At 53.8% G+C, this 27,750-nt stretch overlaps 3 protein-coding genes across 5 annotated transcripts; 1 reads left to right on the top strand and 2 right to left on the bottom strand.

Annotated features, from left to right (window-relative positions):
• Positions 1-472: 472 nt before the first annotated feature.
• Positions 473-12,926, bottom strand: LOC138811143 (sprouty-related, EVH1 domain-containing protein 3). The gene is made up of 6 exons (XM_069998783.1): positions 12,902-12,926; positions 11,736-11,916; positions 10,524-10,692; positions 10,357-10,433; positions 5,853-5,996; positions 473-4,358 (listed from the first exon to the last, which is right to left on the bottom strand). The coding sequence occupies exons 2-6, from the start codon at positions 11,910-11,912 to the stop codon at positions 3,693-3,695; spliced, it is 1,233 nt and encodes a 410-aa protein (XP_069854884.1). The 5' UTR covers positions 11,913-11,916; positions 12,902-12,926; the 3' UTR covers positions 473-3,692.
• A 1,751-nt stretch (positions 12,927-14,677) lies between these two features.
• On the top strand, positions 14,678-18,361 carry LOC138811142 (gametogenetin-like). Of its 2 annotated transcripts, none has more exons than XM_069998781.1 (3): positions 14,678-14,900; positions 15,584-17,551; positions 18,188-18,361. In XM_069998781.1, the coding sequence occupies exons 2-3, from the start codon at positions 15,603-15,605 to the stop codon at positions 18,303-18,305; spliced, it is 2,067 nt and encodes a 688-aa protein (XP_069854882.1). In that variant the 5' UTR covers positions 14,678-14,900; positions 15,584-15,602; the 3' UTR covers positions 18,306-18,361. The 2 variants fall into 2 exon arrangements, with proteins under 2 accessions (XP_069854882.1, XP_069854883.1); XM_069998782.1 differs by lacking the exon at positions 14,678-14,900 and adding an exon at positions 14,944-15,208.
• A 650-nt stretch (positions 18,362-19,011) lies between these two features.
• On the bottom strand, positions 19,012-27,746 carry LOC138811140 (26S proteasome non-ATPase regulatory subunit 8). Of its 2 annotated transcripts, XM_069998779.1 has the most exons (7): positions 27,087-27,738; positions 25,241-25,313; positions 24,983-25,085; positions 23,020-23,185; positions 21,944-22,044; positions 20,249-20,360; positions 19,012-19,245 (listed from the first exon to the last, which is right to left on the bottom strand). In XM_069998779.1, the coding sequence occupies exons 1-7, from the start codon at positions 27,447-27,449 to the stop codon at positions 19,108-19,110; spliced, it is 1,056 nt and encodes a 351-aa protein (XP_069854880.1). In that variant the 5' UTR covers positions 27,450-27,738; the 3' UTR covers positions 19,012-19,107. The 2 variants fall into 2 exon arrangements, with proteins under 2 accessions (XP_069854880.1, XP_069854881.1); XM_069998780.1 differs by lacking the exon at positions 20,249-20,360 and having other exon boundaries at positions 27,087-27,746.
• Between the last annotated feature and the right edge of the window lie 4 nt (positions 27,747-27,750).

Raw genomic sequence — 27,750 nt, 5'->3', positions numbered from 1 at the left:
TGAGCCACAGCGCCACTTGCGGCTTTTTTTTTCTTTTTGCTTATGTGGTGCTGAGGAATCGAACCCAGGGCCTCATGCATGCAAGGCAAGCGCTCTACCACTGGGCCACCTTCCCAGCCCCAAGCTTTAGTTATTTTTTAAATAGTGTCTGGGCTTTTTCCTTGGTCTGCCTCAGAACCAAAATTCTGTCTCCATCTCCTGAGGAAGCGGAGAGCTACCATGCCCAGCCCTGTTCATTGGCTTCCTTGTGCCTACAAGGCTTGGTACCCTCATGAGTGTTCAATGAATGTACTTGCTGAGTGAATAAATGTGTATAACACCCAGGGACTAAAGGATGTGGAGGGAAAGGAGAACTGAGGCAGGAGACTCATCTACCAGTTCAGAAACGGGAGTGGACAAGGGCGCATCCACACAAATAAAGAACACAAGCCAAATCTTTATCATAGACATTTCTTGGAGCAGATCTCAAGCCCCCCTCCCCCATGACAAGGCTGGGCCTTCGGCCCCCATCCTCCTACCACTTCAGCCTGCCATGGTGCTAACGATAATTGAAGTCCCAAGACTGGCTTGGAATCAAGACCAGGAAGATAAGTGTTGGGGTGCCTCCCCCAAATCTACGGGCCAAGCAACCCATCTGAGGGGCAAGCAGCTGGGAAATCTGACCTGGGGGTTCCAGGGTCTGAGGTCTTCCTGGCTCCCAGGGTCAACCCTCCAAGCACCCCTGATTTAGGGGGGGGGAGTGATGAAGGGCAATCATGGATCAAGAGGTGGGTATCAGCAGGGAGCAAGAGGGCTAGATCTGGGAGAGGTGGGGCTGGGAGGTGGAGGCCCCGGAAAGAACCTTCTGGGGGTGGGGGGGGCACCACTTTATCCAAAGATCTCACAGCACTGTACAGCACTCTGGTCTCCCATCCCACCCCCCTCCCCCAAACGAGGTAGGTTTTAAGAATGGAGCTTCCCCCCAGCCCACCACAGAAGGGGGGGAGACCGAGGCACAGAGAGGGGGATGGGGACCCAAGCCGCCCCCAGCCCCTCTGCCCTCAGCTCTGGTGGGGTGACAGTAATGAGAGCTGGGCAGAGTAGGGACGGGAGGAACACCCTCCCTTCTTTTTCTCTCACCCATCCCAGGGTCTGGTTTGGGAGAGCTGAATCTCACAGGTTCCGGATGCAATAAATAGTTAATAATTTAAAGTGACAGAACAAGCTATGCCTTGAAGGACCCCTCACACACGCACACACACACACAAGGCCATCAGAGTGTGGTAATGAAGAAAGGGGTAGTAAGTGCACATTGCTAGATGCTTGGGGCCAGAGGCAGGTCCAAAGCCATTTAAAAATATATATATTTTTTGAGACATTCTTGCTACAAGACCTTGCTATCTCCCATTCTGGACAGATCTTAGGTGCGCCAGCCATCTGGTCCCACTCAGGACAGAGAGTATGGCATTCTCCCTGGATGAAGCCTAGAGAGCAGTATCATAAAGCCTTTGAAGCATTCTAACTCTGACACAGAAGAGGAGGGGTAGGTGGACTTGGGCCAGGGTTAGTGCTCAGGGTTGGACTTTAGGGGGATCTTCAAGGCTGGGGAATAGGGGTTCCCACAGAGTGAAATTGCTTTTGTGCCAATCAGAAAAGGGCAGGACAAAATGGACTATACAGCTAATGGTGGGGACAGGAGGGAAAAACTGGGAGGGAGCAAAGGAAAAGGTGACATTGTCCAAAAAGAAATGTACTCTTTACCTGACTTATATAACTGTAACCCCTCTCTGTACATCATCTTTATAATAATAAAAAAAAATTTTTTTTTAAGGCAGGCCTTGTCTGATTGCCTGGATTGGCCACCAGGTGACACTAAAGTCCTGTGGTCATTGTCTTCATTGTGTGCCTTTGTTTAACAAACAGCTTGCATAATCCTCTGTAGCAAAGCCAGGCCATAAGAGGTGGGAGTGGGGAACTCCTGTAATCTACATTAGGGTAGAGGGGGGGTTGGATGGGATTGGAGGTGTGGCTCAGTTGGTAGAGCACTAGCCAAATGAGAGAAAGTGTCAGGTACTGAGTTCAAGTCCCAGTCTCAGACCATAAAAAAAGGGGGGGGGCTATAAAGAGTAATTCTAAGGCTGCTGGGGGCTTGGGCTAGGGTCCTGGGGACAAAAATTCTAGGGCCTGAGACCTTGGAGTTTCATGGATCTATGGAATGGTAGAATACTAGGGGCTATCGTTTCTGAGGATTTGCAGCAGGATCCAGCAGAGGCATTTCCAGGCTTCATCAGATTAGTAGCATTTAAATCCAAAAGAATCTGGAATCTGAGAGAATATTAGGGTCCTGGGGCAGCTCAGATCTGTAGGTCTCTGGGATGGAGAACAAGGTCCTGTATCAGTAACAATCCCAATATTATAGTTCTTGAGCCCTGCATCTAGGGGTGTCAATGGCACCTTGGAATCTTGGATCCAGTGCTCTTAAAGCACCTTGGAGTCACTGAGGGATCAGAGGTCTGAGTGGCCATTGCCACTCCAGCTTTCTGGAGCTAGACTCCCAACTTGGCCTTTAGGTGACTGAGGAACTGACAACAAGAGGTGGCCAAAGATTCCAGGGCATTTGGGATCTCAAAATCTACATCCAAATGGGGAACTAGAAGAGGATTGTGGAGGACTTGAGACCAGGATTTGGGGCTCTAAGGAGGCAGTGCCCACCCACCCCCCAGTCATATACCTGGGGTAACGGGCACCTCTAGTCCATACATAAGAACCAAGAACACTGGCTTAGGGGCAGGTGGGTCTATACAGGTGTACTCTTGGCTCCCAGAGCATCTCAGTCCCTGACACATGGAATTTACCAAGCCCTGGGCTGGCCCTCTAAGGTCATTTTGATCAGAAAATACTTCAGTATCTGGAGTTATCCAGACTTCTAAAACCTTGCTGTCCCAAACTGATGACCAGGTCAATAGGCATTCAGAAGTTGGGTAGACTTGGGGCCAGAATCTAGGCATTCCAGCCCATAGCACCAAACCCAGGAGGGGTTTGGTATCTCATGGGTCCTGAGGGGCATCTCAGATAGAGGTACACTAGGTCTCAGAATATTCAGGGATCATTTTAGGGGTGATTCTAGACCCTCTCATCTCAAGATCTGGGAGTAATTTGTTATTGGCAACACCTGACTAACTCTGGGGCTGTAATCTGAGGGTTCATGGTGCCAGGTGTAACCAAGGCCTATGGTTAGTCAGACAGACGAGGATTCAGGGTTTATGGTCCCTGCATCTTTTAGGGGTTCTGTGTGCCCTGCAAGGCCCTCTGGGATACAATTTGGGAGATGTCAGGAGGTCCCTCAATGGACAAGAAGAAATGGAGAATGCAGAATTCAGGATGCCTCAGTGGTTTTGACAGACCTCCTAGTGATGCTGGGGTGAGGGTGGGGGGGTGTTTCTCAGTTTCTAAATCCTAGGTTTGGGGTTCCAGATTCTAGGTCAATCCAAACTCAAAGCTCCAAATTCTGGGATGTGCCCAAAGGTTTTGAGAGATTTAGATTTGAGAGAGAGAACGAGAGAGAGTGTGTGAAAGAGCAAGAGCAGAGAGAGAGAGAGAGAGAGAGAGAGAGAGAGAGAGAATGTCCAGAGTCCTGAACCCTCCATTTGTTGTTGTTTTGGAGGGAGGTCCTCCATCCGGCTGCAGGACCCCACACCAAGACGGTCACTTCCTCACCGCGCAGCCTCCTCGTGGCGTCCCCCGCAGCCGGCACAGCCACACCGGGAGGCGACCCAGTGGCAGGCGCGCAGGGGCGCATAGCAGCAGAGGCAGGGCACGGCCAGGGACAGCGCGGCCAGCGCGGCCCAGCGCGCAGCAGGGCGCGGGTGGCCCGGCTCGCAGGCACAGGGGTCCGAGAAGTCACCTTCGGCGTCCGACAGGCAGTGGTAGAGCAAGCTCTCGGCGCACCAGAGGCAGCTGAGACGACGCACCAGCAGGCGACCCGGGTCCGGGGCCTCTGCGCAGCGGCCACCACGACCGTCTGCACGCCGACGGAAGAGCGCACGGCAATGGACACAGCGCGCAGCCTCCTCCGCCTCTGGGGAGGCCTTGGCTGGCACAGGAGTGGGTCCGGGACCTGGGGGTGGGCGAGCCGGGGGTGCTGGGGGTACAGCCTCGGTGAGAGGAGCAGGTAGTGACACTGGGGGACCTGGAGATGCGCCCCTCAATGTGCCAGTCTTGGCGAAGCGCACGACGCAGGTGGACAAGGTGAGGGGCGCAGGTGGCCCCGAGCGTCGGTAATCCTCATAGCCACGGCCACCCCAGCCCGGACCCCCTGCCCCAGCCACAGGTTCTGAGGGCTCCGGGATCCCTGTGAAAGGTAGAAGCGGAGGATAGCTCTGCGGGACCAAGGGACAAGGAGATCACATTAGCCAGATCTGTGACTCGCAGTCCATTCCCACCGCGATCCATCCCTATCTCAAAAGATCCATGAATTCCAAGATCCAGCTGGAGGCTGGTGGCTCACGCCTGTAATCCCAGCTACTCAAGAGACTGAGATCTGAGGACCATGATTCAAAACTAACCTGGTTAGGAAAGTCCATGAGGTTCTTCTTCTTTTTTTTTTTTTTTTAACTGATGGACCTGGGGCTTGAACTCAGGACGTGGACGCTTTCCCTCAACTCTTCAGCTCAAGGCTAGCGCTCTACCACATGAGCCACAGTGCCACTTCCTGCATTTTTCTTTTTGCTTATGTGGTGCTGAGGAATTGAACCCAGGGCCTCAGGCATGCAAGGCAAGCGCTCTGCCACTGAGCCACCTCCCCAGCCTCCACTTCCAGCTTTTTGTTTATGTGGTACTGAGGAAGCAAACCCAGGGCTTCATGCAGGCTAGGCAAGCACTCGGCCACTAAGCCACATTCCCAGCCCATCGATGAGATTCTTATCTGCAATTAACCAGCAAACAGCTCAAAACCGGAGCTGTGGCTCATGTAACAGATCTCTAGCCTGAGCACAGAAGCTCAGAGGCAACATGCAGGCCCTGAGTTCAAGCCCCGGGATTGGCACCAAAAAAAGAAAAAAGAAAACACAAAAAAAACAAGATGCAGCTATAGGCCTAGGTCACCCAAGGAACCTGACTCCTCAAATACTTCCTGAGTTTGGGACTTAAGACTTTCAAGACCCTCGCCTGCTCCTGTGTGGGGTCCCGTGGGTCCCTCCTTTCCTAGAGGCAGGAGACTTGTCACTCTCAAGATCCAGGAGTCACATCTCCCAACCACTCTGCCTTTCACGATGGATTCCTGCCCCCTGGATTCCTTGGGTACCAAGCCTTCCCACCTTTGCAACCCTAAACCTTCTGTGAGTACCAGCCGTCTCTTTTTTGCTGCTGTTTTGTTCCTAAGGCTTACACTGAGGGTTTGGGCACTGTTCCTGAGCTTTTTTGCTCAAGGCTGGAGCTCTACCACTGGAGCCATAGCTCCATTTCCAGCTTTTTGCTGGTTAATTGGATATAAGAGTCTCATGGACTTTCCTGTCCATGCTGACTTCCAACAGGGTCTTCAGATCTCAGCCTCTTAAGTAGCTGAGATTATAGGCATGAGCCACTGACACCTGGCTAATACCAGCATTTTCTAATACACTACAAAACTTGTCCACATTGTCCCCAATGCCCCTCTAGGATTTAGAACTCTCCATCAAATCTCCAGGAAGCACCCAGCCTTGGGAGAGACCCAGGCCTGTCTCTACCTCTACCGCCTTCCCCCTCCCCACACCCACTCCAGTAGTCAGGCCGGCCAGCCCTCAGGGCCTCAGCTCCAGCCCCCCTTAGAGACCCCTAGCACCTGTTCCCATTTCACCCAAAGGATGGCTGAGGGGCTGAGGGATGGGGGGTCACACCTGAGCAGAGGAACGGCAGTGCTGGGGGGACATGGCCGGCCCGAAAGTAGAAGCTGACTCCACGGTGATGATGGGGGCGGCTGCGGAGGCGGGAGGTGTCTCCTGGCGACTGTGACTGGAGGAGGAGTCGCTGTCTATGTGGGACTGGGAGAGATCAAGGGCCTCAGCTAGGGGAGAACCACCCTTCCCAGCTCATACCCTTAAGTAGATTCCCCCCCCCCCCCACTGAGAGTGAGAGCGCTGGGACCAAGTAAATGTGAGTTCAAGCTCAGGCCCTCTAGTAATTGAGCTCATCTCTGAGCTTCAGTTTCTTCTTCCATCAAACAGGGCCAATTATAGTACTTACTGGTAAACAAGTCTGTGGTTAGGGCCCATTGTCTAGGGTATAACATATGCTGAAGTACAGGAAAGGCTGGGGATGGAAACCAGGACCTTTGCACATGCTAGGCAGCACTCTATCATGGAGTTCCTTTCATAGTTTGAGGGTGGTTTTTGTTGTTGTTGAATTGTTTTGTTTTTGGTGCCAATCCTGGGGATTGGACTCAGGGCCTGGACTCTGTCCTTGAGCTTTTGTGCTCAAGGCTAGTATTCTACCACTTGAGCCTCCTCCAGCTTGTTTTTTCTTAGTTGGAGATGACAGTCTCAAGAACTTTACTACTTGGGCTTCCTTTGCACCCCAGTCCTCAGATCTCAGCCTCCTGAGTAGCTAGGATTAAAGGTGTGAACCACCGGTGCCTGGCCATAGTCCTGTTTGTTGAGATAGGGACTTGCCTTGTAGCTCAGGCTGGCCTTGAATTCCAGATTCTCCTGCTTCAGTTTACCAAGTGCTGGGATTTCAGGTATACATCAGCGAGACACTGGTGGCTCAGGCCTGTAATCCTAGCTATCCAGGAAGCTGAGATCTAAGGATCCAGCTTCAAAGCCAACCTGTGCAGGAAAGTCTGTAGGACTCTTACCTCTAATTAACCACCTAAATTAAAAAAAACAAAACAAAACAGAAGCTGCTGGCTGCTAGTGGCTCATACCTGTAATCGTAACTACTCAGGAGGCTGAGATCTGAGGATCATAGTTCAAAGCCAGCCCAGGCAGGAAAGTCCGTGAGGTCCTTATCTCTAATTAACCACCAGAAAACTAGAAGTGGCACTGTGACTAAAAGTGGTAGAGCGCTAGTCTTGAGCAAAGAAGCCCAGGGACAGTGCTCAGCCCTGAGTTCTAGCACCCCTACGGACCAAAAAAAATAATGATACATACAAGTATATATCATCATACCCAGTACTGTTATGGTACTATTGTTAAAGTCCTATCTTGCTTAGCTCACCAACATATACAACATCAAATCATTTCTCTTGGGGCTGGGAAAGTGGCTCAGTGGCAGAGTGCTTGCCTTGTACACATGAGGCCTTGGGTTCGATTCATCAGCACCACATAAGCAGAAAAAGCTGGAAGTGGCCAGGCACCTGTAATCCTAGCTACCCAAGAGGCTGAGATCTGAGGATTGAGGTTCAAAGCCAGCCCCGGCAGGAAAGTCTGTGAGACTCTTATCTCCAATAAACCACTAGAAAACCAGAATTGGCACTGTGGCTCAAGTGGTAGAGCACTTGCCTTGAGCTGAAGAGCACAGGGACAGCGCCTAAACCCAGAGTTCAAACCCCATGACTGACAAAACAAAACAAAACAAAACAAAAAGCCAGAAGAAGTGCTGTGGCTCAAGTGGTAGAGTGCTAGCCTTGCTCAGGGACAGCACCCAGACCGAGTTCAGGCCCCACAACTGACCCACTACCCAAAAAAAATCATGTCTCTTTGCTGAAGCCCTCTCCCCTGGCCAGCCAGCCAAGTTCCTGTGTCATTTCTATTGGCACACCTCCATGGGGCAGTTCCTTTCACCTGGAGTATTTTTCTTCTACCCATACTAAGCCCTGTTCTTTACTAGGACTTTAATCTTTTTTTTTTTTCCTCCCCCAGTTACCAGGATTTGAGCTCAGGGCCTGGTTCAACTAATTTGGCTAGCTTGCTCCACCGGTACTCTACCAGTTGAGCCATGCCTCCAGGCCTGCTTTTTGCTTTTTGCTTTTTGGGAGATGAAATTTCAAAGACATTGCCCCAGTTGGTTTCCAACCTCAATCCTCTTTGGATCTCAGCCACTTGACTAGGTAGGATTATAGGCATGAGTCCCTGATTCCTAACTTGAAGTAACACTTTTCAGACCCTCCATTAATTTCTGTTACTTGAGCATCATTTCTGCCTCATTCATTTGACCCTTTTTAGCATACATACACATTCATTGAGCACCACAGCATACCAGACACAAAGATCACTGTGCAGGTTACAGCCAGAGCATGGAGCAAAAACTCCACAGACAGGAACTGTCTATGCCCACATCTCATCCTCCCTTACTCTGAGGCTGGCCCCCTTTCTGTCTCAGGGAACCCATTCTGTTCCTCTAGGTGTTCTTGGCAATTCACATTGTTCCGAGCAAGTGCCAAAATGCACACAACATTCTATGCGTTCATTCATTCCATTAATTTATTCAACACATTTACTGAATACTTAGGTGCCAGGCACTGTTTTAGGTATTGGAAACACAGCAAGGAATCAGAGAACGATCCTGGCCCTACTGGAGCTGGCATTCCATCACAGGAGTCAACTCACATAGACAGACAGACAGACAGACAGACAGACAGACAGATAGATAGCTGGTACCAAGATTTGAACTCAGGCCTTTCTGCCTGGCTTGCTTGTACTTTGGGCAACCACAGCTCCAGCTCAGCTTTTTTACTGGTTGTTTTAGAGATGGAGTCTTGGATTTATTTCAAGCCACAATCCTCTTGAGTAGCTAGGATTGCAGGTGTGCGCCACTACAATGTGGCCTTTCCTTTCTTTTCATTTCTTTTTCTTTGTGCAGTGAATTGCACAACGGAGTTTCACTGTGGCATTAACATACACACATGCTGGGAGCGAGTAGCTCATACCTGTAATCCTAGCTACTCAGGAGGCTGAGATCTGAGGATCACAGTTCAAAGCCAGCCAGGCAGGAAAGTCCATGAGACTCTTATCGCCAATTTACCCCCAGAAAACCGGAAGTGGTGCTGTGGCTCAAGAAGTAGAGCCTTAGCTTTGAGCTGAAGAGTTCAAGGACAGTGCCCAGGCCCAGAGTTCAAGCCCCATGACCAACAACAACAACAAAAAAAACCAAAACCCATACACACATATATTAAACTTTTGATACCTAAGAAACCTGTGTTTTCAGACAGTAAATAAGGAAGATGAAGGGAAAAAATTAGACCTATGGAGCATTGTGTCATTGCGATTTTGAATAGGTTTCTCAGGGAGGTACTTACTGAGGAGATAATTGTATAAAGTCATGAAAGGAGAGGGTAAGCCACATACAAAAGAATGTTCTAGAAGGTATAGCCAGTACAAAGGTCCTGTGACAGGAATGTGCCTGCACTGTTGGAATGAGAGTGAGGATAGTGCAACAGCTACAGCAATGTGAGTATGAGCAAAATAACGCAGGGCCAGATCGTGTAGGAGCTTGGGACCACTGGAAAGATTTTGTCCTTTCCCTTGGGTAACAAGGAACCTGGGGAAGGATCTGAGTAGGAGAAGGGAACAAGGGACACAAGGGACAATAGGGTCCCCTCTCCTGTTTGTGGGGGAAGACGGGAGCTGAACTTAGAGGTGAGCAGGGGAGGCAGGAATGAGATTGTCCATCTGCTGGGGACAGAGCCGGACACCGGTGGCTCACGCCTGTCATCCTAGCTACTCAGGAGTGTGAGATCTGAGGACCATGGATCAAAGCCAGCCTGGGCAAGAAAAGTCTGTGAGACTCTTATCTCCAATAAAACACTAGAAAACTGGAAGTGGTGCTGTGGCTCAAGACCACCTTGAGCTGAAGAGCTGAGGGACAACACTCAGGCCCAGAGTTCAAGCCCCATGAACAACTACAACAACAACAACAAAAAGTATGTAGCCTGAGGAACTAGAACATGGAATTGCTGTTCCTTTGCCCATCATTTACATTTCCCCCCCAATCCTTTGTACTTGCTTGGCAAGAACTTACCCACTTCAGCTCTGCCCCCAGCCCTATTTATGGTTAGTCTTTTCATTTTCTCCTTTTATTTATTTATTAAATGTAGTACCTGATACTTTGCTCAATGGCTAGTGCTCTGCTAACTGAGCCACGCTTCCAACCCCTTCATCTTATTTTTAAATTGCCTTTTCCCACTAGACTAGAAGGTAGCTTCAAGAGGAAAGAAACTTGATTATCGATGTGCCCCCAGTATCTAAAACACAGCCTGGTATACAGAAGGTACTTCTTAAATACCTTTAACAATTCTGTGATTCTCAATAGAACAGAAAAACTAGAGTAAGTGAGATTGAACTGACCAGATTGGATCCCGTGTCCCCAGTGGGTGGCCTGATGCCTGCTCTACTGTAGGCTCCCAGGAATTTGTAGACCAGAAAGAAAACTCTCAACAAAGGAAGCAGAAGACAGAAGACTCACCGTGAGAGGGCAGGGAGTCTCTGCGGTGTCCTGGGAAGGGGAAGAGGAGGATGAAGATGAGGAAGGAGTGAGTGAACCTGGGGTAGGGAGAGAAGCAGAGAGTGAATCCCCAGTCCCAGCTTCTCCTGCCTTCTCCATCCCCAGTGCCTTCCACCCACGTGGCTCACCTCGGCTGAGGGCAGCCAGAGCAGACAGCAGACTCTTCTGGAACTCATCAGCCTCTGCAGGACTCTGAAACGTCAGGCCAAACTTGCAGTCACCCAGGCTCCAGTGGTGAAAGATGGGGTTCACTTTGTTATAAACCAAGCCTGGCCTTAGGGTACACTCTAAGGTGATCTGAGAGGCAGGAAGGGAAACAACTCAGACATCCCCTTCCCCAGCCATGACTTTCCCTAATGCTAACCTTTTCTGCATTCTACAGGACCCCCCACCAACTTCATCTCCCACATGTACCCCTGAGCCCTCCTTGTCACCCAATACGGCACCCTAATTTTATGAAATGGATCTCTGATCATCCTCTACTTTTTCCTCTTCTCCTTTGATCCTTTTCTGATGCCCTAGTAAGAAACTCCAAATCTTATTGAATGCCTGCTCCTTCTAGATAACCCAGCAGGCAGAATACTCTCCACACTTCTGGCCTCAAACATTTCCTGACTGCTCTTATTGTATTTCCACAATCCCCCCTCAATGCTGGTCCACATCCTTGTCCCCTCTCATCTTCTCCCTAGTGACTCCTACTCTTAAACACTACCTCCCCCAAGTCTTGTCAAACAATTCAAAGTTTCCTACTACATCCCCAGCTGAAACTTCTATCTCATCTCTTCAGATTGGTGTCCAAAAGAAAGCCAGTTTACCCCTGCTGAAACCACACAGAAAATTGGCAACTGATATTAGACACTTCTAAGAAGGACCGCCCTCCCCCCAAATCAAATGCCTTCCATCAGGCTTTGGGGCACACAGGGGCCAACTTGGTGGATGCGGGGGGGGGGTGTGGGGGAAGTGATGATTTTGAAGAGGAAGCCCAGGAAGGCTTCAGAGCTGAGCAGGGAAATGGCCTGAGTCAGGTGTGAGCAGGGCCCAAGTAGGACCAACTGGGATGGAAGGGGGAGCAGGAAGGGAGCAGGGCAAATCACTAAGGAGGCTTTTGTGACAGAATGGCAAGAAGAGGCAGTGGCCCAGACCTGCTTAGCACCCCCAATAGACCCCTCCCCAAGGCCTAACTTTTATCTTTAGGACAGGATTCTTTACCAAATTCCACCCCCTCCATCCCAGTTTGAGTCTCGGATGAGAAGACCATCTGACCTGCCCTCTAGACCCCCAGCCCCGTTCCAGCCTCCCCCAAAGATCACACCCCACCCTCACGCCCCAGGGTGGCTCACTTTCTGGTCCCGGAGGCGCTCCCCGTGGATGACGTAGTGCCCCTGGCGGGCCCCCCCCTCGGGCCTGGCCCCTCGGACCCGACATACGCTCACCTGGCTGAGGCCCCCGCCCCCCACAGGAAGCCAGCCCCCACTGGAGTCATCTCGGGCCATGACCACGGCTCGGACCCGCACCATGTACCTAGAGGACATGGGAGAAGACAAGGACAACAGTCTGTGAATTCAAATCCTGCTCCCTCCTTCAGTGTTCCTTCCCTCCCTCCCTCCATCTTCATCTCTCACATCCGGGCCCAGAGCACCCTCAGCCACAATACCCACCATTTCCCCCTCATGCCCCCTTTCTTCTGGCATGGCTTCTTTCTTCCTCTGACATCTCTCTCCTATCTGCCTTCTTCCCCCAGGGCTACCTTCCCTGGCCAGACCCTCCTTTCCCCCATCTTTCTCACCCTCAGCCCCCAGAGTCTAGGTTTGCCACCTCCCCTCCTCCTCCAGCTCATCCCCTCAACCCTCTCTCCTCAGTCAGCACATACCCACAGCCCCACCCATCATCCCCCCCCCAACACACACAGCTGGGTTCCTGCGCATATGTATTTTCCCTGAGCCCGTCAACTACAGCTCCAGTTCCCCAACCCCCCACCCCAGCGCTGTCCCTGCACCCTGTCACCCAGGCCACTAAGCTGGGTGGAAAAGCTTGGCTCTCTTTCCCCCCCACCCCACCCCACCCCTTCCCGGATTTATGAATGAGACCGGATGCAAAGCTCACTGAGTCACCCAGCAACCAGGAGATGGGCAGGGAAGCAGGGAAGAGAAATGGCCAGAAAGAGAGGCCGAGAGAGAGAGAGAGAGAGAAAGAGAAAGAGAGAGGGGGGGAGGAGATGGAGGCTGGCTGAGGAAGCCAGAAACTGAAGAGATCCAACGAGCGTTTTCATTCACAAAAAAAATCAAAGCTGCTTTCTCGGGTCCCGGGCCGAAGAAAGCAAAGGAAAAAAAAAAAAAAAAAGGAGAGATGGTGTGTGTCCGAGATTGGGGAGGGGGGTGTTGATTCCTCCCCCCCCCACATATTCCCCCCAGCATCCTTCAGAAGCATTTTACCCCGCCCCCCAGCTCGGAGGACTGAGTCCTCCGCCCAGTAATCACGATTAGCGCCCAGCACCCCCCCCACTCACCTCACTGCTACCCAAACCCGGGGACCCAGACGTCCCAACCTTTAGGGGACCCAGCCACAAGCTCTAGCCCCCTCCCCCACCTGCAGGCTGCCGGGTTTCCCCAGCCCTCTGGGAGAGGAAGGGGCGGCCGCAGCGCCCCCAGCCCCCTTTTTCTCAATGGGATGGGATTTTGTGAATGAGCAGTCACGTGACACTGCTTCCTTTGTCCGCCCGCCTCCCCCGACAACAGGTGAAGCACTGAAAGAGGGCAGGGGCTTCCTCCCCTCCCTCCCCACCACCCAGGGCCTAGCTGGGATGGGGCATCAGGATCCCAGGATGCCCTACGCTCCCCACAAATAAATCTGTTCCCCCCCCCTCCGCCTCCTGGGGAAGTGGTCCTCAGAGTTCCCTCAATGGAGAGGGGCCAGGATGAAATTTTGTGAATGGGAGTCTTCAAAGGGAGTGTAAGACCCCCCACCACACACACCCCTAAATGGAGACTGGTACCCCCAAATGGCTGCCGAGTACTTTAGGGACCCCATCACCTTCTGTTTTCCCAGCTGGGGTGTGCGGGTCACCTGGGTGGGCAGAAGGTGCAGCGGGGTCCTGGTCGCCCCCTGGCTGGGGCAGGCGGTCTGTCAGCCCCCGCCCCCTTGCCCGCCCCTGGGCACCTGCCTGGGAGGCTCCGGCCGGGCTCCGAGCGGCGGCGACGCGGCCTCCTCCTCCTCCTCCTCCTCCTCCTTCTCCTCCTCCTCCTCCTTCTGCTCTCTCCGGCTCCCTCGCTGGCTCGGGCGGCGCTAGAGACGGGCACCGGGAGCCGGGGCGCTGGGGGGAGGGAGGGGGAACCTGGAAGACGGTGGGGGGGGGGCGGCGTGGGGGAGGGGTAAGAGCGAGGCAGGCAGAGCGAGGCCCGCTGGGTCCTAGAGACCGGTATTGGCTACAATGAACAACCGCCCCCCCCCCCCCGCCAGCCCCCATTTTTTTTTTCCAGGATCCAGACGTGATCCCTCTACTCTTCCACTCCCATCAGGCCCAAGGCTCCCTGAGGAAGAGGCGGGGAGGGACAGGGAGGGAGAGAGGATGGTTTCAGGGCGCTAAAGTGGGGCAGTGGCCTAGGTTTGGGCTCTAAATGGGCGGGGCTGGGTGGAGCAGTTCGGAAAAGGGTGGGGAGAGAAGGGTGCAATCTGGAGGGGCGGGGTCGGTGGGCCTGAGGAAGGGGTTTGGTCCAAAGCAAAGGTGTGTTATGGGAGGGGGCCCTCTGTGGAAGGAGGAAGGGCGGGGGAGTCTCTGAAAGATACAGACAGATCCTAAAAAAGATGGAGTTAGCCGCTGCGTGCCCGATGGCTCACACCTGTCATCCTAACTACTCAGGAGGCTGAGATCTGAGGATCGAGGCTCAAAGCCAGCCTCGGCAGGAATTAACCACCACCAAGCCAGAATTGGAATTGTGGCTCTAAAGCGTTGAGCGGAAAAATCTTAGGGACAGAGTCCAGACCCTCAGTTCAAGCACCAGAACCAGCAGATAAAATAAAAAGGCAGAGCTTAGCGATCAATTTCCTCCGGAGTCCCGCAGCCCGTGAATGGTCCAGAAGGAGGAGCTACGCTGCGGAGTTCGCAGTGGGCGGGGCCTAGGGCGCGACTGACCAGGAGAAAGGGCGTAGCACTACAAAGGGGAGGGGCTAAGTCAAGGGGCGGGGCTAAAGAGAAAACATTCTAAAGGGGTGGGGCTTAGGAAGCCAGGCCTGGGGGTGGGGACTACAAGACGTCAGTCTTTGGAAGGGAGATCCAGGTTCCTAAGGACAGGGCTTCAACAGACTCACAGGGGGCGTGGCCTCGGGCTAGGGGGCGTGGCCTCGAGCTTGGGGATTCAACCTGGCAGTCTCGCCCCACTGGCTTTCACCCGCACCTCCCCTCCTCCCCTCCCCCGTGTTCTTTTCGGTTATTTTCTGCTACGGCCGTTCCCCGCTCTACCCTGGGCCTAGGGGGCCGCGGCCTGAACTTGGGTCGGCTGGAGGAGTCGGTGAGTGGAGCCTTTTTGGGGGGTCGGGGAGCCGAGACGGAGCTCGAGGTTAAGAATTGGAAACCTTGAGTTATTGAGACCTGATTGTTACAAACCCGAAGCGGGAAAAGAAGTTGAGGAATGGAACTTGTAGATCTACCACTGTCTGGGAAGTGGGAAAGATCCAAACGATCGCCTGAGAAAGAGTGGGTGATGAGAAGAGGTTTAGAGCTGAGGGGGATTGGTAAGAACTGAATACCTAGTATTGGTTAGGCAGAGGCAGACGTCAAGAGTCTGAGGAGGAAAGTGTCACCTCTTAGTAGGCTAAGGTAGGGGACACCACCGAAAAGGGGTTGGGGGGAGGGAACGACGACGACACAAGTTTTGAGTCTTTTAGCCTGGGGGCCTGGGGCGTGGTCAAGAGTGTAGGGGTGTGAGCTAAGCAACCAAGGGAACTGTGATGGAATCTTAGTACATGAAAGGGGTGGGGCCTAAGTATGTGCACCTCGGGCTTTGGAGGGGCTTTGGGTAAATAGGCGACCGGAGAGGAAAGAGAGACTGGGAGCGCAGGACTGAGGAGGCATATTGGGGGGCGGGGGAAGGACTGAGACGGGACTAATGCAGATTAAGTCCAAGAAGAGCCGGGGATCGTGGGGTTCCCGCAGCCTTGGCAGACTGACTGGTAGACATTTATCTGATTACAGTCCCAGACCTCCGTGGGAAATGGGGAACGTACAGTCGGAGCCGTCCGCGGGCGGGGGCTCCCGAAAAGAGCAGGCCTCAGACCGCGCCTCTGATTCCCGCCGGACGTCCCTGGTGGAGCCCGAGGTGACCCCTTCCTCCCCAGCCATGCGCCTGGCTCGAGGGCTGGGCGTCTGGTTCCCGGGCACCTCCGCGCCCCCGGTACTCCTGGTACCCCCAGAACCCCAGGCCTCACCCTCGCCCCTGCCCCTGACCTTAGAACTGCCCTCGCCAGTGACGCCCCCTCCAGAGGAGGCGGTTGCGGCCACGGTCACCACACCACCCCCGCCCCCCGTGGGGACCCTGTTGCCCGCGCCGTCTAAGTGGCGAAAACCCACGGGTACCGCGGTTTCCCGGATCCGCGGCCTGCTGGAGGCGAGCCATCGCGGCCAAGGCGACCCTCCGAACCTCCGCCCGCTGCCTCCGCTGCCCCGGCAACTAACGGAAAAGGACCCAGTCCCGAGGGCCTCAGCCCCACCTCCGACGCCCCTGGAGCCTCGGAAGCCACCGCCGCCGACGCCGACACAGCCACCACCACCGCTGCCACCGCCGCCGTCGCCGCCGCCGCCGCCGCTGCCGCTGTCTTCGCAGCAGCCCTCGAACCGCAGGATCGCTCCAGCTCTGGCCGCATCCGCCACCAGCACCCCCGAAAGCCAGGCCAGGCCCTGCCCCGAAGCCCCGACGGCTGGCGGAGCGCGCGGAGGGGCGGCTCCCCAAGGGGGAGATGACATGGCTCGGCCCGCGGCTTCAGAACCAGGCCTGAGCCTGCTGTGTAAAGTCACCTTCAAGTCGGGCCCCACCTTGTCTCCTGCGGCACCCCCGGGTCCCCTGGCCACCAAACCCTCCCTCGGGGCCGGCGGGGCCAGCGGCGGGGCCGGCGGACTCTTCGCTGCCTCGTATGCCGAGGTCCTGAAGCAGGGGGCTCTGGCCCCCGGAGCCCCCCGGACCCCCGGGGAACCTCCTCGAGGGGTTCAGGAAACCGAGGGCGGCGATGGAGACTGCGAAGGGTGCCCTGGTCCCCCTTCGGTGCCTGCGTCCCAGGCCCGGGCCCCACAGCCGCCCCCCTACACCACCTTCCCAGGCTCTAAACCCAAATTCGACTGGGTGAGCCCCCCAGATGGCCCTGAGCGCCACTTCCGCTTCAACGGGGCCGGCGGAGGCATCGGGGTGCCCCGACGGCGCGCTGCCGCGCTCTCGGGGCCCTGGGGCTCCCCTCCGCCCCCACCTGGGCAGACGCACCCGGCCCCGGGGCCCCGGAGGCCTGCACCTGCGCTGCTGGCGCCGCCCATGTTCATCTTTCCGGCGCCCACCAATGGCGAGCCCGCGCGCCCCGGGCCTACGGGCCCGCAGCAAATCCCGCCGCCGCCACCGCCGCCGCCGCCACCGCCTCCACCACCGCCTCCGCCCCCCACGCCGCCAGCCACGCCGCCGCCCGCGCCGCCTCCCACCCCGCAGCCCGAGCCGCTCCAGCCCGCGCCGCGGCTGCCGGTCCGCCCGCCCACCCCTGGCCCGGGCCACGAGGAGGCGGCCCGGGTTCCAGCCCCAGCTCCTGCTCTGTCCCCCGCCTTGGCCGTGGACCAAGCCGCAGCCCTTGTGCTGGCCCCAGCCCCGGTCCCGGCCCCGGCCCCGGCTCCGGCCCCGGCTCCGGCTCCCGTGGCCACTGAACCTTTGGCGCCCGCGCCCGCGCCCGCCAAGGTTCGCACGCGCAGGAACAAGGGCTCCCGCGCAGCCCGAGGCGCAGCCCGCGAAGACGGCACACCTGGAGACCGGGCCTCCACCATGGACGGCAGCAGCGGGGCCTCTTCAGGGGCAGGTAACAAAGGCGCTGTGCACCACTGGCCGCCCTTCCAGGTGCTCAACTCTTGTCCCTGCAAGTGTTACTGCCGCCACCAGCCCCGCCATCGCCGCCTGCCGCGCAACGTGTCTGCTTGGTGAGGGAGGTCAGGAAGCGGGGAGGGGAGGGAACGCTCCCCTGGACCCTCTTACCCACATGCCAAACTTGGCTGGACCCGCGTATAAGGAACCAGGAGGGCACTGGCGCAGACCTCCAGGTTGAGAATCACCCTGCGGGGCCATGAGGGAGGGACTGGACCCCTAAGCCTGCCCCTAAGGGCGCAAAGGCGAAATTTGCCCTCCCAGAACCAACAAGACAGGACCCGCCTCCCCCCAACTCTGAACAAAGGAGAGCCCTTGGCCTAGCCCCTCAGGCTCCGGAACCGCTAGCCTCTGACCACTAGAGGGCACTGCTGTTCCAGCCCTTGTGCAGCAAAGGTTCCATGAGTTCCTGCGTGTGGCGGGCGGCCTTCTCCACTCATCTGGACGACTAGTCTGATCCTGGTTCTCGAACACAATCCCTGAGACTAGCGAGACACTTAGGGGCTCAGCTAGGGACCCACCATCAACCTACAGCATCTTTCGGTACTTAAGCGAATGTAGCTCTGCCTTAGAGATATTCTGCCAGCCTTCAGGGTAAAGCAAGCCCCCACCCTGCAGCCCCCCAAAAGGAGTTCTCCATCCAACAAGGTGAACCTGGTCATAAACAGGCCTCCATTCTTCCCTCTTCCCAGGCTGAGGACACCCACCAACCACCTGAGTGAGCCACCTTGGGTCGCCACCATCAAGCTGGCCGGCTCGCTGGTAGCTGGGTTGGAGCACTACGACTTGCAGACCACCCATTCCAACTGAGCGTGGTCTCAACGCCCTTGCTTGCCCCTCGATGCTAATAAAGTAACTCCAGCCTCCTTGCCTGTCAAGTCACCACTGGGACTTAAGTGACAGGGATTCCGGCTAGCATCTACTGGGGGGGATTCCAGCTAGCATCTACTGGGGGAGAGGGGGCACTCACTCCCCTAATACCAGCAACGGGTGCTGTCTGGTGCCAAGCTTCGAGGTGAGCCCAAGTCACTCTGGAGAGACCACTCCCAAGGCAACAGTGGGGAGAACTGAGTCAGCACAAATGGCTCGGCCAGGCTTGGACTCAACTTTAACAAGCTGGAAGGTGGAGAGGTCCCAGGCCACAGGGACGCCTCAGAAAAGGGATGCAGGCATATATCCACACAAGGGCCTATAACTTCTGTTCCAGATGGCTCACACTAGCAGCCCACAGATGGGGTCCATTTCATGTCACATTTTAAAAATTATTTAATTCACTGTCAACACTTTAAATACTTGGGACATTACCCACTGTGATGTCCTGGCCCAGCACTGTGTCCAGAGCAGGCTGGAACAATCCCTCTACATGTGGGGGCCTGTGCTTGAGGCCAGAGCAATGAATGGCCTCTACACAGGCAGGCTGGAGGGGTATTACTAGCAACCCCCAAGAGAACCCAGGCTTCCAAGTTTCCCAGGCTGTCTCCCCGCCATCCCAACTGGGGAGACAAGGGCCTGGAAGTGAGGTCAATCCACCTTTATTGGAGGACAGCTGCACCAGGACTGAACAGCCACATATGTCCTGCCCATCCTGGGCGTTCAGCCCAGGCCACAGGCCTCAGACAATCATCTCCAGCTGCCGGGCATACTCAATGACCTGTTTCGCCAGTTCTGTGGAGGGGATGGTAGTGTCTTCTGGCTTCTGCTGCTGGCTGGCAAAACTGTAGTAGTTATGGGGACCCAGGACCCATCCTCGCTGCAGAAAGAGGTTTCAAAGATAAGTAGGGTGATCCCAAAGACTCATTCCCTACCCCCATGGAGCCACAACTCATGCATGTCATGCTCACTTCATCTTCGCTCTAGCCCCACAACTCTGGCAAGGAACTTTACTGTGCCTCAATTTCTTCATGCTGGAGACAAGGCCTTAGTCATACTCCTATCTGGGCCTGCTCTAAGAGTTCAGTGAATTGAGACATCAAAAATACTAGGGTGGGCTGGAATGTGGCTTAGTGGTAGAGTGCTTGCCTAACATACATGAAGCCCTGGTTTCGATTCCCCAGTACCAGATACACAGAAAAACCAGGAGTGGTACTGTGGCTCAAATGGTAGAATGCTAACCTTGAGCAAAAAGTGCAGGAACAGTGCTCAGGCCCTGAGTTCCAGCCCCAGGATTGGCTCAAAAAATAAACAAATTAGGGTTTCAACTCAAGGCCTTGGTGCTTGCTCAGCTTGCTTGCAAGGCAGGTGCTCTGCCACTGAGCCAGACCTCCAACTCAGCATCTTGCTGTTTACTTTGGAGATAGCCGCTTGATTTTTCTGGCAGGGTTAGCTTTGAACCACAATTCTCTGGACCTTCCAAGTAGCTAAGATTATAGGCATGAGTCACTAGTGCCCAGCTGTCTGCTCTTGAGCCTATTTCCAAACACCAGGGTAACTGTGTACCCAGTACTGTACCTGCACAAATGTTCCAAACCAAATGAAGCAGAGGCTTATGGGGAAAAGCTGCCACTTCTAAAGGAATGCTGATAAGGATAAAAGCCAATATGAAGAGAGCACCCTTCACCTGGTGCCAGATGCTAAGCTAAACTTATCCCTTCCATTGATAGACAAACTGAAGCTCTGAGAGGCTTAGCAACCTGGGTGAGGTCTGAATTGAACCCTTGGCAGTCCAATTTCCTCTAGACCACCCCACTGCTCATTGAAGTGCTGACAGAGTGCAACCCTTGGCTCCAGAGCCCCTTGCCCTGTACCCCAGCCACCTTCTTGGCATAGTCTGTCATCTTTTTTGGTGTGTTGAAGAAGAGGATCCGGGTAGCCTCAGTGAAGAGGATTTTCTCGTAGGCCTTCTCGATGCACCCAGCAATCTCATCCCTAGAGGGAAGATGAGTTCTCATTACTGAACACTGACAGCCACTCAGACTGTCCTCCCACGCCTGACTCAGGTTGGTTCTGACCCTGCCAGTTAGCACTGATGGCTAACTGGCCCTGTCACTGCCCTAGTTCACTGATGGAGGCTCAGAAAATGGGCAGGGACTTGACGAGAGCCACAGACCAAGCCAGGCAGAGCCTCAGGGAACCCACTCTGGATCTGGTTACTGGGGCTGTGGAGGCAACAGAGCAGGTACATGCTCTGAATCCCATACCCAGGCATGAGGGCCTCAGGCTGCCTGAAACCCAGCTTGAGATTAACCTGATAGAATTTCTTCAAGTAAGACACACTTCAGGTGGGGAAGGTGGCTCAGTGGTAGTGCTTGCCTTGCATGCATGAGGTCCTGGGTTCAATTCCTCAGCACCACATAAGCAGAAAAAGCCAGAAGTAGCGCTGTGGCTCAAGTAGTAGAGCACTAGCCTTGAGCTGAAAAGCTGAGGGACAACACCCAGGCCCAGAGTTCAGGCTCCAGGACTGACAAAAAAAAAGACCCATCAAAAGGTAGCATGGGTAGGCACCAGTGGCTCACGCCTGTAATCCTAACTACTCAGGAGGCTGATATCTGAGGATTGCAGCTGAAAGCCAGCCCGGGCAGGAAAGTCCATGAGACTCTTATCTCCAATAAACCACTCAGAAAATCAGAAGTGGCTCTGTGGCTCTCAAGCACTAGCATTGAGCTGAAGAGCTGAGTGACAGCACCCAGGGCCAGAGTTCAAGCCCCATGACTGACTGGGGAGCATGAACAGTACAGAAGTAAACAGCAAGGCCAGGCATGGGGAACATGCCTATATCCATCCCAGCACTCAGGAGGCAGAGGTAGTATGGTAAGTTGAAGGTCAGCTTAGACATCACAAAATATCTTAAAAGACAAAAAAAAAAAAAAAACGCTGCCGGGCTAGGAAGGTGGCTTGGTGATATAGAGTGCTTGCCTAGACACATGAGGCCCTGGGTTCGATTCCTCAGCACCACATAAGCAGAAAAAGCCAGAAGTGATGCTGTGGCTCAAGTGGTAGAGCACTAGCCTTGAAGAACTCAGGAATAGCACCCAGGTTCAGAGTTCAAGCCCCACGATTGATGACAAAAAGAAAAAAAAAAACCAAACTCACCAGCAAGCCAAAAGTGTAAAAGGCAAGTCCCTCTCTAGACAGGTATGGACAGTCACATTAATGACTCCTTCATAATGAAAAATGCCTTAGAGGGCTGGGGATGTGACTCTACCTAAGCACTACGCTTAGGTCCATGCAAACACATGCACAAAGAAAAGCCACGAATGTCCACAGCACTTCTCAGAGGCAAGATGGCCCTCCTTGTGGAGCTGTCTGTCATACCCTGGCTCAAGGTTGACACAAATTGCCCTTCTATATATAAACAGCCTGGGCAAGAGAGGGGCCGCTGCCCACACCACTCCAGTCCTACTGGAACTGGGAGGATAGGAATCCAGCCCAGCCCACGTGGCCATAACCAGCCAGTACAGGACTCACGTTAAGTCCAAGCTCTCTCTGAATCCCATGGGCCCAGCCCTCACCTGATAGTGTCGAGCAGGATGTCGATGAAGAAGGTATAGCTCTCAGCGGGGATGTTCCCCTTGGCCAGGAATACCTTGTTGTAGCTGCCCTCCATCAGGTACTACAGGTGAGAAGGAAGAGGGTGAAAAGACAGCACAGGGCCTCCCTGAACTCCTGTACACCCCCTAACCCCAGTCCCCATGCTGCCAGGCACCCTTTGCTATACAGTCACCCATTCGTAGCAGGTGACATTCTTCTTTTCAGGAAGCTCTGCACATAAATGGACGCACATGTGCGTGCGTGCGTACACACACACACACACACACACACACACACACACACACACACACACACACACACACACACACACACACACACACACACACACACACACACACACACACACACACACACACACACACACACACACACACGTGCTCTCCCAGCCAGCTCAAGGCTGGTTCCCATTATCTCTTATCTCTTCTGTGATAGGAGGCGAGGCTAGATCCAGGCTGGACTGTGCTGCCACCTACCTGCACCCCCAAGTCACATCCTTCAGGGACCTGGGCTAGAGAAACCATTTCCTCACACAGCTTTGAGGCTTCTTCCCAGGCCCTGTTCGCTTCACTCTACAAACTGTCCTCTCTGCTGTGCCTCAAACACAGCAGACTTTGGCCTTCGATCATCTAAAACTGACAGGCCCCTCTGTTTGGATTGACCATGGTTCACTTCTCACCACGGTTCACATTCTGGTCCTCAGATCTCACTCCACAGAAATCTTCACCCCTTCCCAGAGTCTCCACCATTTCCTACTAAGTTTTTTCCTGGCATCTGACAGATCACACAGATTTACTCATTCTTTTGGCTCACTGTCTACTTCTTCTCCTCCTTGCCATCTTTATAAGGTCTAGGACTTTATCTGATTCTTAGTCTGCAAACCCACCCCAGTGCCTGTCACACAGCCAGGGCTCAGGATGTGAATGAGGCTGTGGGATGAGGATGAGGAAACCAACAGCTCCTCTGAGAAACCCTCCCAATGTCTGTCCTCATACAGCTCCCTCAGCCAGGCCCTCCCCCGCCTCTGCCCCAGACTCACTTGCTCCAGGGACACAGGATGCTTAATGTAAACGTTGGTCTGGATGTCCTTGGCAGGCAGGCGCTCCAGCTCTGTGTGGAATTCAGCCACCCGGTTCTGGGACAGCAGGAAGAGGAGGTTGAGACCTAAGAGCTGGTGCATGTAGGCTGACTCGGGGAGCTGTTCTCTGTGAACCAGGGAGGGGAATCAGGTAAGAAGGATTTCCAGGCCAATCAGGTGCCTGATCTCAGGCTCCAGCCCTAATAAGGGTTTAAGGAGGTTCGGATGAGGAAGTTGAGGTCCAGAGAAACACAAATGTCACAAATCACATTGAAGCAAGCAACTTCACGCCACAGAAGTGACATAAGACTATTTCCCAGAGTGTCCATAGCAGAGAGTTGGGATCCATAAGTATACATGAAATGAATAACATGACCTAACCCAGGTAAAGTGATAAGATTACCTACCCCAAATAAGCTCTATTAAGTACTAAGATTATATTAAGAATCTTAATTAAGGGTTAAGACTTGGGCTGGGCACCAGTGGCTCACATCTGTAATCCTAGCTACTCAGGAGGCTGAGATCTGAGGATAGTGGTTCAAAGGCAGCCAGCCCAGGCAGGGAAATCAATGAGACTCTTATCTCCAATAAACCACCAAAAAACAGAAATGGGCTGTGGCTCAAGTGGTACAGTGCTATCCTCAAGCTGAAGAGCTGAAGGACAGTGCCCAGACCCAGAGTTCAAACCCTATGACTGACCCCCAAAAAAAAAAAAAATTAAGACTTGGACTGGGAATGTGGCCTACGGGTAAAGTGCTTGCCTAGCATGCATGAGCCATGGGTTTGATTCCTCAGCACCACATAAACAGAAAAAGGGGAAAAAAGAAAAAAGAAAAAAAATGAAAAAGGGCTCAGGGACAGTGGCCAGGACAGGTGGGAAAAAAAAAGATGACTTAAAGAAAGGTAAAGTCAAACCCAAACTTAATGTCAAATTCGTGCTGCATTATTTAGTTTTATATCCAACACACATTTAGTGAGTGACTAATCTGGGCCTTGTCCTGTGCTAGGCAGTGCTGAGGACAAAGCAGCACAAGACAGTATCCTCTCTGCTTTCAGGAAGCTCACAGTCCAAAGGAAGAGAGGGCTGGATAGGGAAGGTACAGGCAGAAGGTTAAGGGTGGGATGAAGGGTAGAGTGCGATGGGTGAGGGCAAGGACAGCAATGGAGGCCACTGAAAGAGATTTAGGTCTTAAGCCTGAATGCCACTGAGAACATGACAGGTTTTAAGTAGAGGATCAATACAGTCAAACTTTAGAATCAGCCGGGCGCTGGTGGCTCACGCCTGTAATCCTAGCTACTCAGGAGGCTGAGATAGCGGTTCAAAGCCAGCCCGGGCAGGAGAGACCGTGAGACTCCTATCTCCAATAAACCACCAGAAAACCGGAAGTGGCGCTGTAGCTCAAGTGGTAGAGCGCTTGCCTTGAGCTGAAGAGCTGAGGGACAGTGCCCAGGCCCAGAGTTCAAGCCCATGGCCAACAACAAAAAAAAAAAACAAAAAAAAACTTTAGAATCATAGAGATCCTATTGGTCCAGGCACACATAATCCTAGCACTTGAGAAGCAGAGGCAAGAGGTCCACAAGTTATAGGCCTAGATAGTAGGGCCTCCAGAGGTGAGGAGGGGGATCCTACTGGTTCTTGTATAAGAATCACAGGAACAAAACAAGAAGGTAAACAGTGATTTTGGCCATACTGGAGAGAAGAGAATAGTATGGGAGTAGATAAAGGGAGACAGACTTAACATCTACAGCAACTGCGCCATACAACCCCAACCTCAGATCTCCAAGACAACTTTATGATCCTTCAGCCTCTGGGGACAACAGTTCCCAAGTAAAAGATGACCTGCATGGCTAGACCACCACCAGATATAAATTAATTGCCACATAACCCCCTCCCCTTCCCGTTTCAGGCAGGACCCATCCTCACTTGTAATCAAAGTAGTAGCATTTGAGCTGGGCCATGTAACGCTCAAAGGAGGGGATGTCCTTGCGTAGGATGCTCCACTGGGCCCCGATTTCCAGTATGTCACCTGTGAGTGATACAGTGGGCCCTCAGGGGTAGCTGGGGTCCCTTCCCCAGTCTACCACTGCTGCTGTTGCTATCTTGACACCAGCTCAGCACCCTACCACCACCACCACCACCACCACCACCACCACCACCACCACCAGTGCCAGTAACACTCACGGGCTAGAATGAGTTGCTGTTTGGTTAGCTTGGTCCCTGTGGTAGGCAGGAAGTTGAGTTCCAGCAGGACCAGCTGATGGGAAAGAAAAAAAAAAAAAGATGAGATTTCAAAAATGTCACTTAAGTGACATAAAACTGCTTTATTAAAAGAACTAGTCCAGGCTGGAAATGTGGCTTAGTGGTAGAGTCTTGCCTAGCATGCATGAAGTCCTGGGTTCGATTCATAAACAGAAAAAGCTGGAAGTGGCACTGTGGCCTTGAGCAAAAGAGCTCAGGAACAGTACCCAAGCCCTGAGTTCAGGCCCCAGGACTGGCAAAAAGAAAAAGAAAAGAGCCAGGCACCGGTGGCTCACGCCTGTAATCCTAGCTATTCAGGAGGCTGAGATCTGAGGATCACGGTTCAAAGCCAGCCCGAGCAGGAAAGTCCGTGAGACTCTTATCTCCAATAAACCACTAGAAAACCAGAAGTGGCGCTGTGGCTCAAGCAGTAGAGCACTGGCCTTGAGCTGAAGAGTGCGGGAACAGCGCCCAAGCCCAGAGTTCAAGCCCCACGACTGACAAAAAAAAAAAAAAAAGAAAAAAGAAAGAAAGAAAGAAAGAAAGAAAGAAAGAAAGAAAGAAAGAAAAAGAAAAGGGGCTGGGAAGGTGGCTCAGTCGTGGAGTGCTTGCCTTGCATGTATGAGGCCCTGGGTTCAATTCCTCAGCACTACATAAGCAGAAAATGCCAGAAGTGGTGCTGTGTGGCTCAACAGGTAAAGGGCTAGCCTTGAGCTGAAGAGCTGAGGGACAGTGCCTAGGCCCAGAGTTCAGGCCCCACAACTGACCAAAAAAAAAAAAAAGAAAGAAAGAAAAGAACTAGTCCAGGGGCTGGGAAGGTGGCTCAGTGGTAGAACACTTGCCTTGCATGCCTGAGGCCCTGGGTTTGATTCCTCAGCACCACATAAGCAAAAAGAAAAAAGCTGGAAGTGGCGCTGTGGCTCAAGTGGTAGAGCGCTAGCCTTGAGCTGAAGAGCTCAGCGCCCAGGCCTAGAGTTCAGGCCCCACGACTGGACCCCCCCAAAAAAGAAAAAAGAACTGGTCCAAGTGGGCACAGGCCCCTGCCCGTAGTCATAGCTACTCAGGAGACTGAGATCTGAGGACATGGTTCAAAGCCAGCCCAGGCAGAAAAGTCCCCACAAGACTCATCTCCAATTAACCGTTCAAAAACCAGAAGTGGCACTATGACTCAAATGGTAGAGTGCTCACCTTGAGCTGAACAGCGCAGGGACAGCTCCGAAGCCCAGAGTTCAAGCCCCACAACGGACCAAAAAAAAAAAAAAAACCCTAAGAACAGGGCTTGCACACATAACAAATGCCCATATAAGATTGTAATTTTCTTTGTGTGTGTGTGTCTGTGTGTGTGTGTTTTAGGGGGTGGCTAACCGGAGACTTCCAACCACGATCCTCAGACCTCAGCCTCCTGAGTAGCTGGGATTACAGGTGTGAGCCACAGGTGCCCGTATACTTTTGGTTCCATCCGATTGGGTCCCTAACCCCACATGCCCTGCACTATCCCATCATCGAAACCTCATTCTCCCCCTCGGTCGTGTTTGGAACTCGCCATCACGATCGCCCCCACCCTATTCTTGCCCACCGACCAATAAGGCTTCCGGATTATCAAAATTGTAACCCTGAACCATCATTGCCCCAGCCCACCCCCGGGGCTGCCTTCGGCCCAACTCTCGCGCTCCTCCGCATCTCCAAGGCTGCTCCGAACCCTCCGCCCTCTCCGGTGACCCCCCCTTCGCACCGACCCAGGCCCTCTCCGGTGACCCTACCCTCGTCCAGTCGTCCGCCGACCCCTTACCTTGAGGCGGCCCAGCTCTTCCCCACATTTGCTAAGATTGGGGCTTTTGCGGTTCCATTCGCCCTTGAGTTGTTCGTACATGCCGGCTGCAGCCTGCAAAACCGCACCTGACGCCGCGGCGGGGCCCGAGCTCGAGACGCCGGTGGCTCCGCTCACCGTCGTGGCCGCCATCTTCCGTGATGCGGCAAACCGCCGGCTTGTTTTACGGCAGCGACGCCTACAGACGCTCTCCCGGCGGAAGTGGGGCATAGAGGTGGAGCCTAAAGTCGGAGGCGTGGCTAAGGCTGCTTGATCCCGCTCACCGCGGGTGGTGCGCCGGCGCCCTCGGGGCGGGACCTTGGGAGTCCTGCCTTTAATGAACATGTCAGTTAGGGCTCCGCCTTCACTGTCACTCAAAATGGTGCCCGGAAGTCGGTTTGCCCTAACTGAAAAGGACCACACTCTCACAACTTCACGCCAGTAATCAATATGGCCGCCGTGGCTTCAACCTGTGCTGTTCCGGACAGTTTCTACCATGAAAGTTCCATTTTTTCAGGAGAGCCTTCTCTAAGCCGAGAACGATGGGAGTCACTTCGACAGATCAATCAGTCTCATTCTATGGACGGATTTAGATAAGACAGTCACCTTCCAAAGACCCGCAGGTGGAATTTAAATCTAAGCCTAC

Source organism: Dipodomys merriami, unplaced genomic scaffold (genome assembly GCF_024711535.1).
Source record: "Dipodomys merriami isolate MVZ:Mamm:240054 unplaced genomic scaffold, mDipMer1.0.p SCAF_52, whole genome shotgun sequence".
In the NCBI taxonomy this organism is placed as follows: domain Eukaryota; kingdom Metazoa; phylum Chordata; class Mammalia; order Rodentia; family Heteromyidae; genus Dipodomys; species Dipodomys merriami.
Note: the sequence above shows the minus strand (reverse complement) of the source record. Positions and strands in the feature narration are given on the sequence as shown.

What these genes read in the sequence shown, in the direction of transcription:
- LOC138811140 (XM_069998779.1), bottom strand. Translation starts at nt 27,449, where the DNA reads ATGTTCATTAAAGGCAGGACTCCCAAGGTCCCGCCCCGAGGGCGCCGG. An exon ending in AAGAGCTGGGCCGCCTCAAG is followed by an intron (nt 25,314 to 27,086) that starts GTAAGGGGTCGG and finishes CTTTCCCATCAG; the next exon opens with CTGGTCCTGCTGGAACTCAA. An exon ending in ATCCTGCTCGACACTATCAG is followed by an intron (nt 20,361 to 21,943) that starts GTGAGGGCTGGG and finishes TCTTCCCTCTAG; the next exon opens with GGATGAGATTGCTGGGTGCA.
- LOC138811143 (XM_069998783.1), bottom strand. Translation starts at nt 11,912, where the DNA reads ATGGTGCGGGTCCGAGCCGTGGTCATGGCCCGAGATGACTCCAGTGGG. An exon ending in AGCGCCTCCGGGACCAGAAA is followed by an intron (nt 10,693 to 11,735) that starts GTGAGCCACCCT and finishes CCTGCCTCTCAG; the next exon opens with ATCACCTTAGAGTGTACCCT. An exon ending in TCTGGCTGCCCTCAGCCGAG is followed by an intron (nt 10,434 to 10,523) that starts GTGAGCCACGTG and finishes TCCCTACCCCAG; the next exon opens with GTTCACTCACTCCTTCCTCA.
- LOC138811142 (XM_069998781.1), top strand. Translation starts at nt 15,603, where the DNA reads ATGGGGAACGTACAGTCGGAGCCGTCCGCGGGCGGGGGCTCCCGAAAA. An exon ending in CCGCGCAACGTGTCTGCTTG is followed by an intron (nt 17,552 to 18,187) that starts GTGAGGGAGGTC and finishes CCCTCTTCCCAG; the next exon opens with GCTGAGGACACCCACCAACC.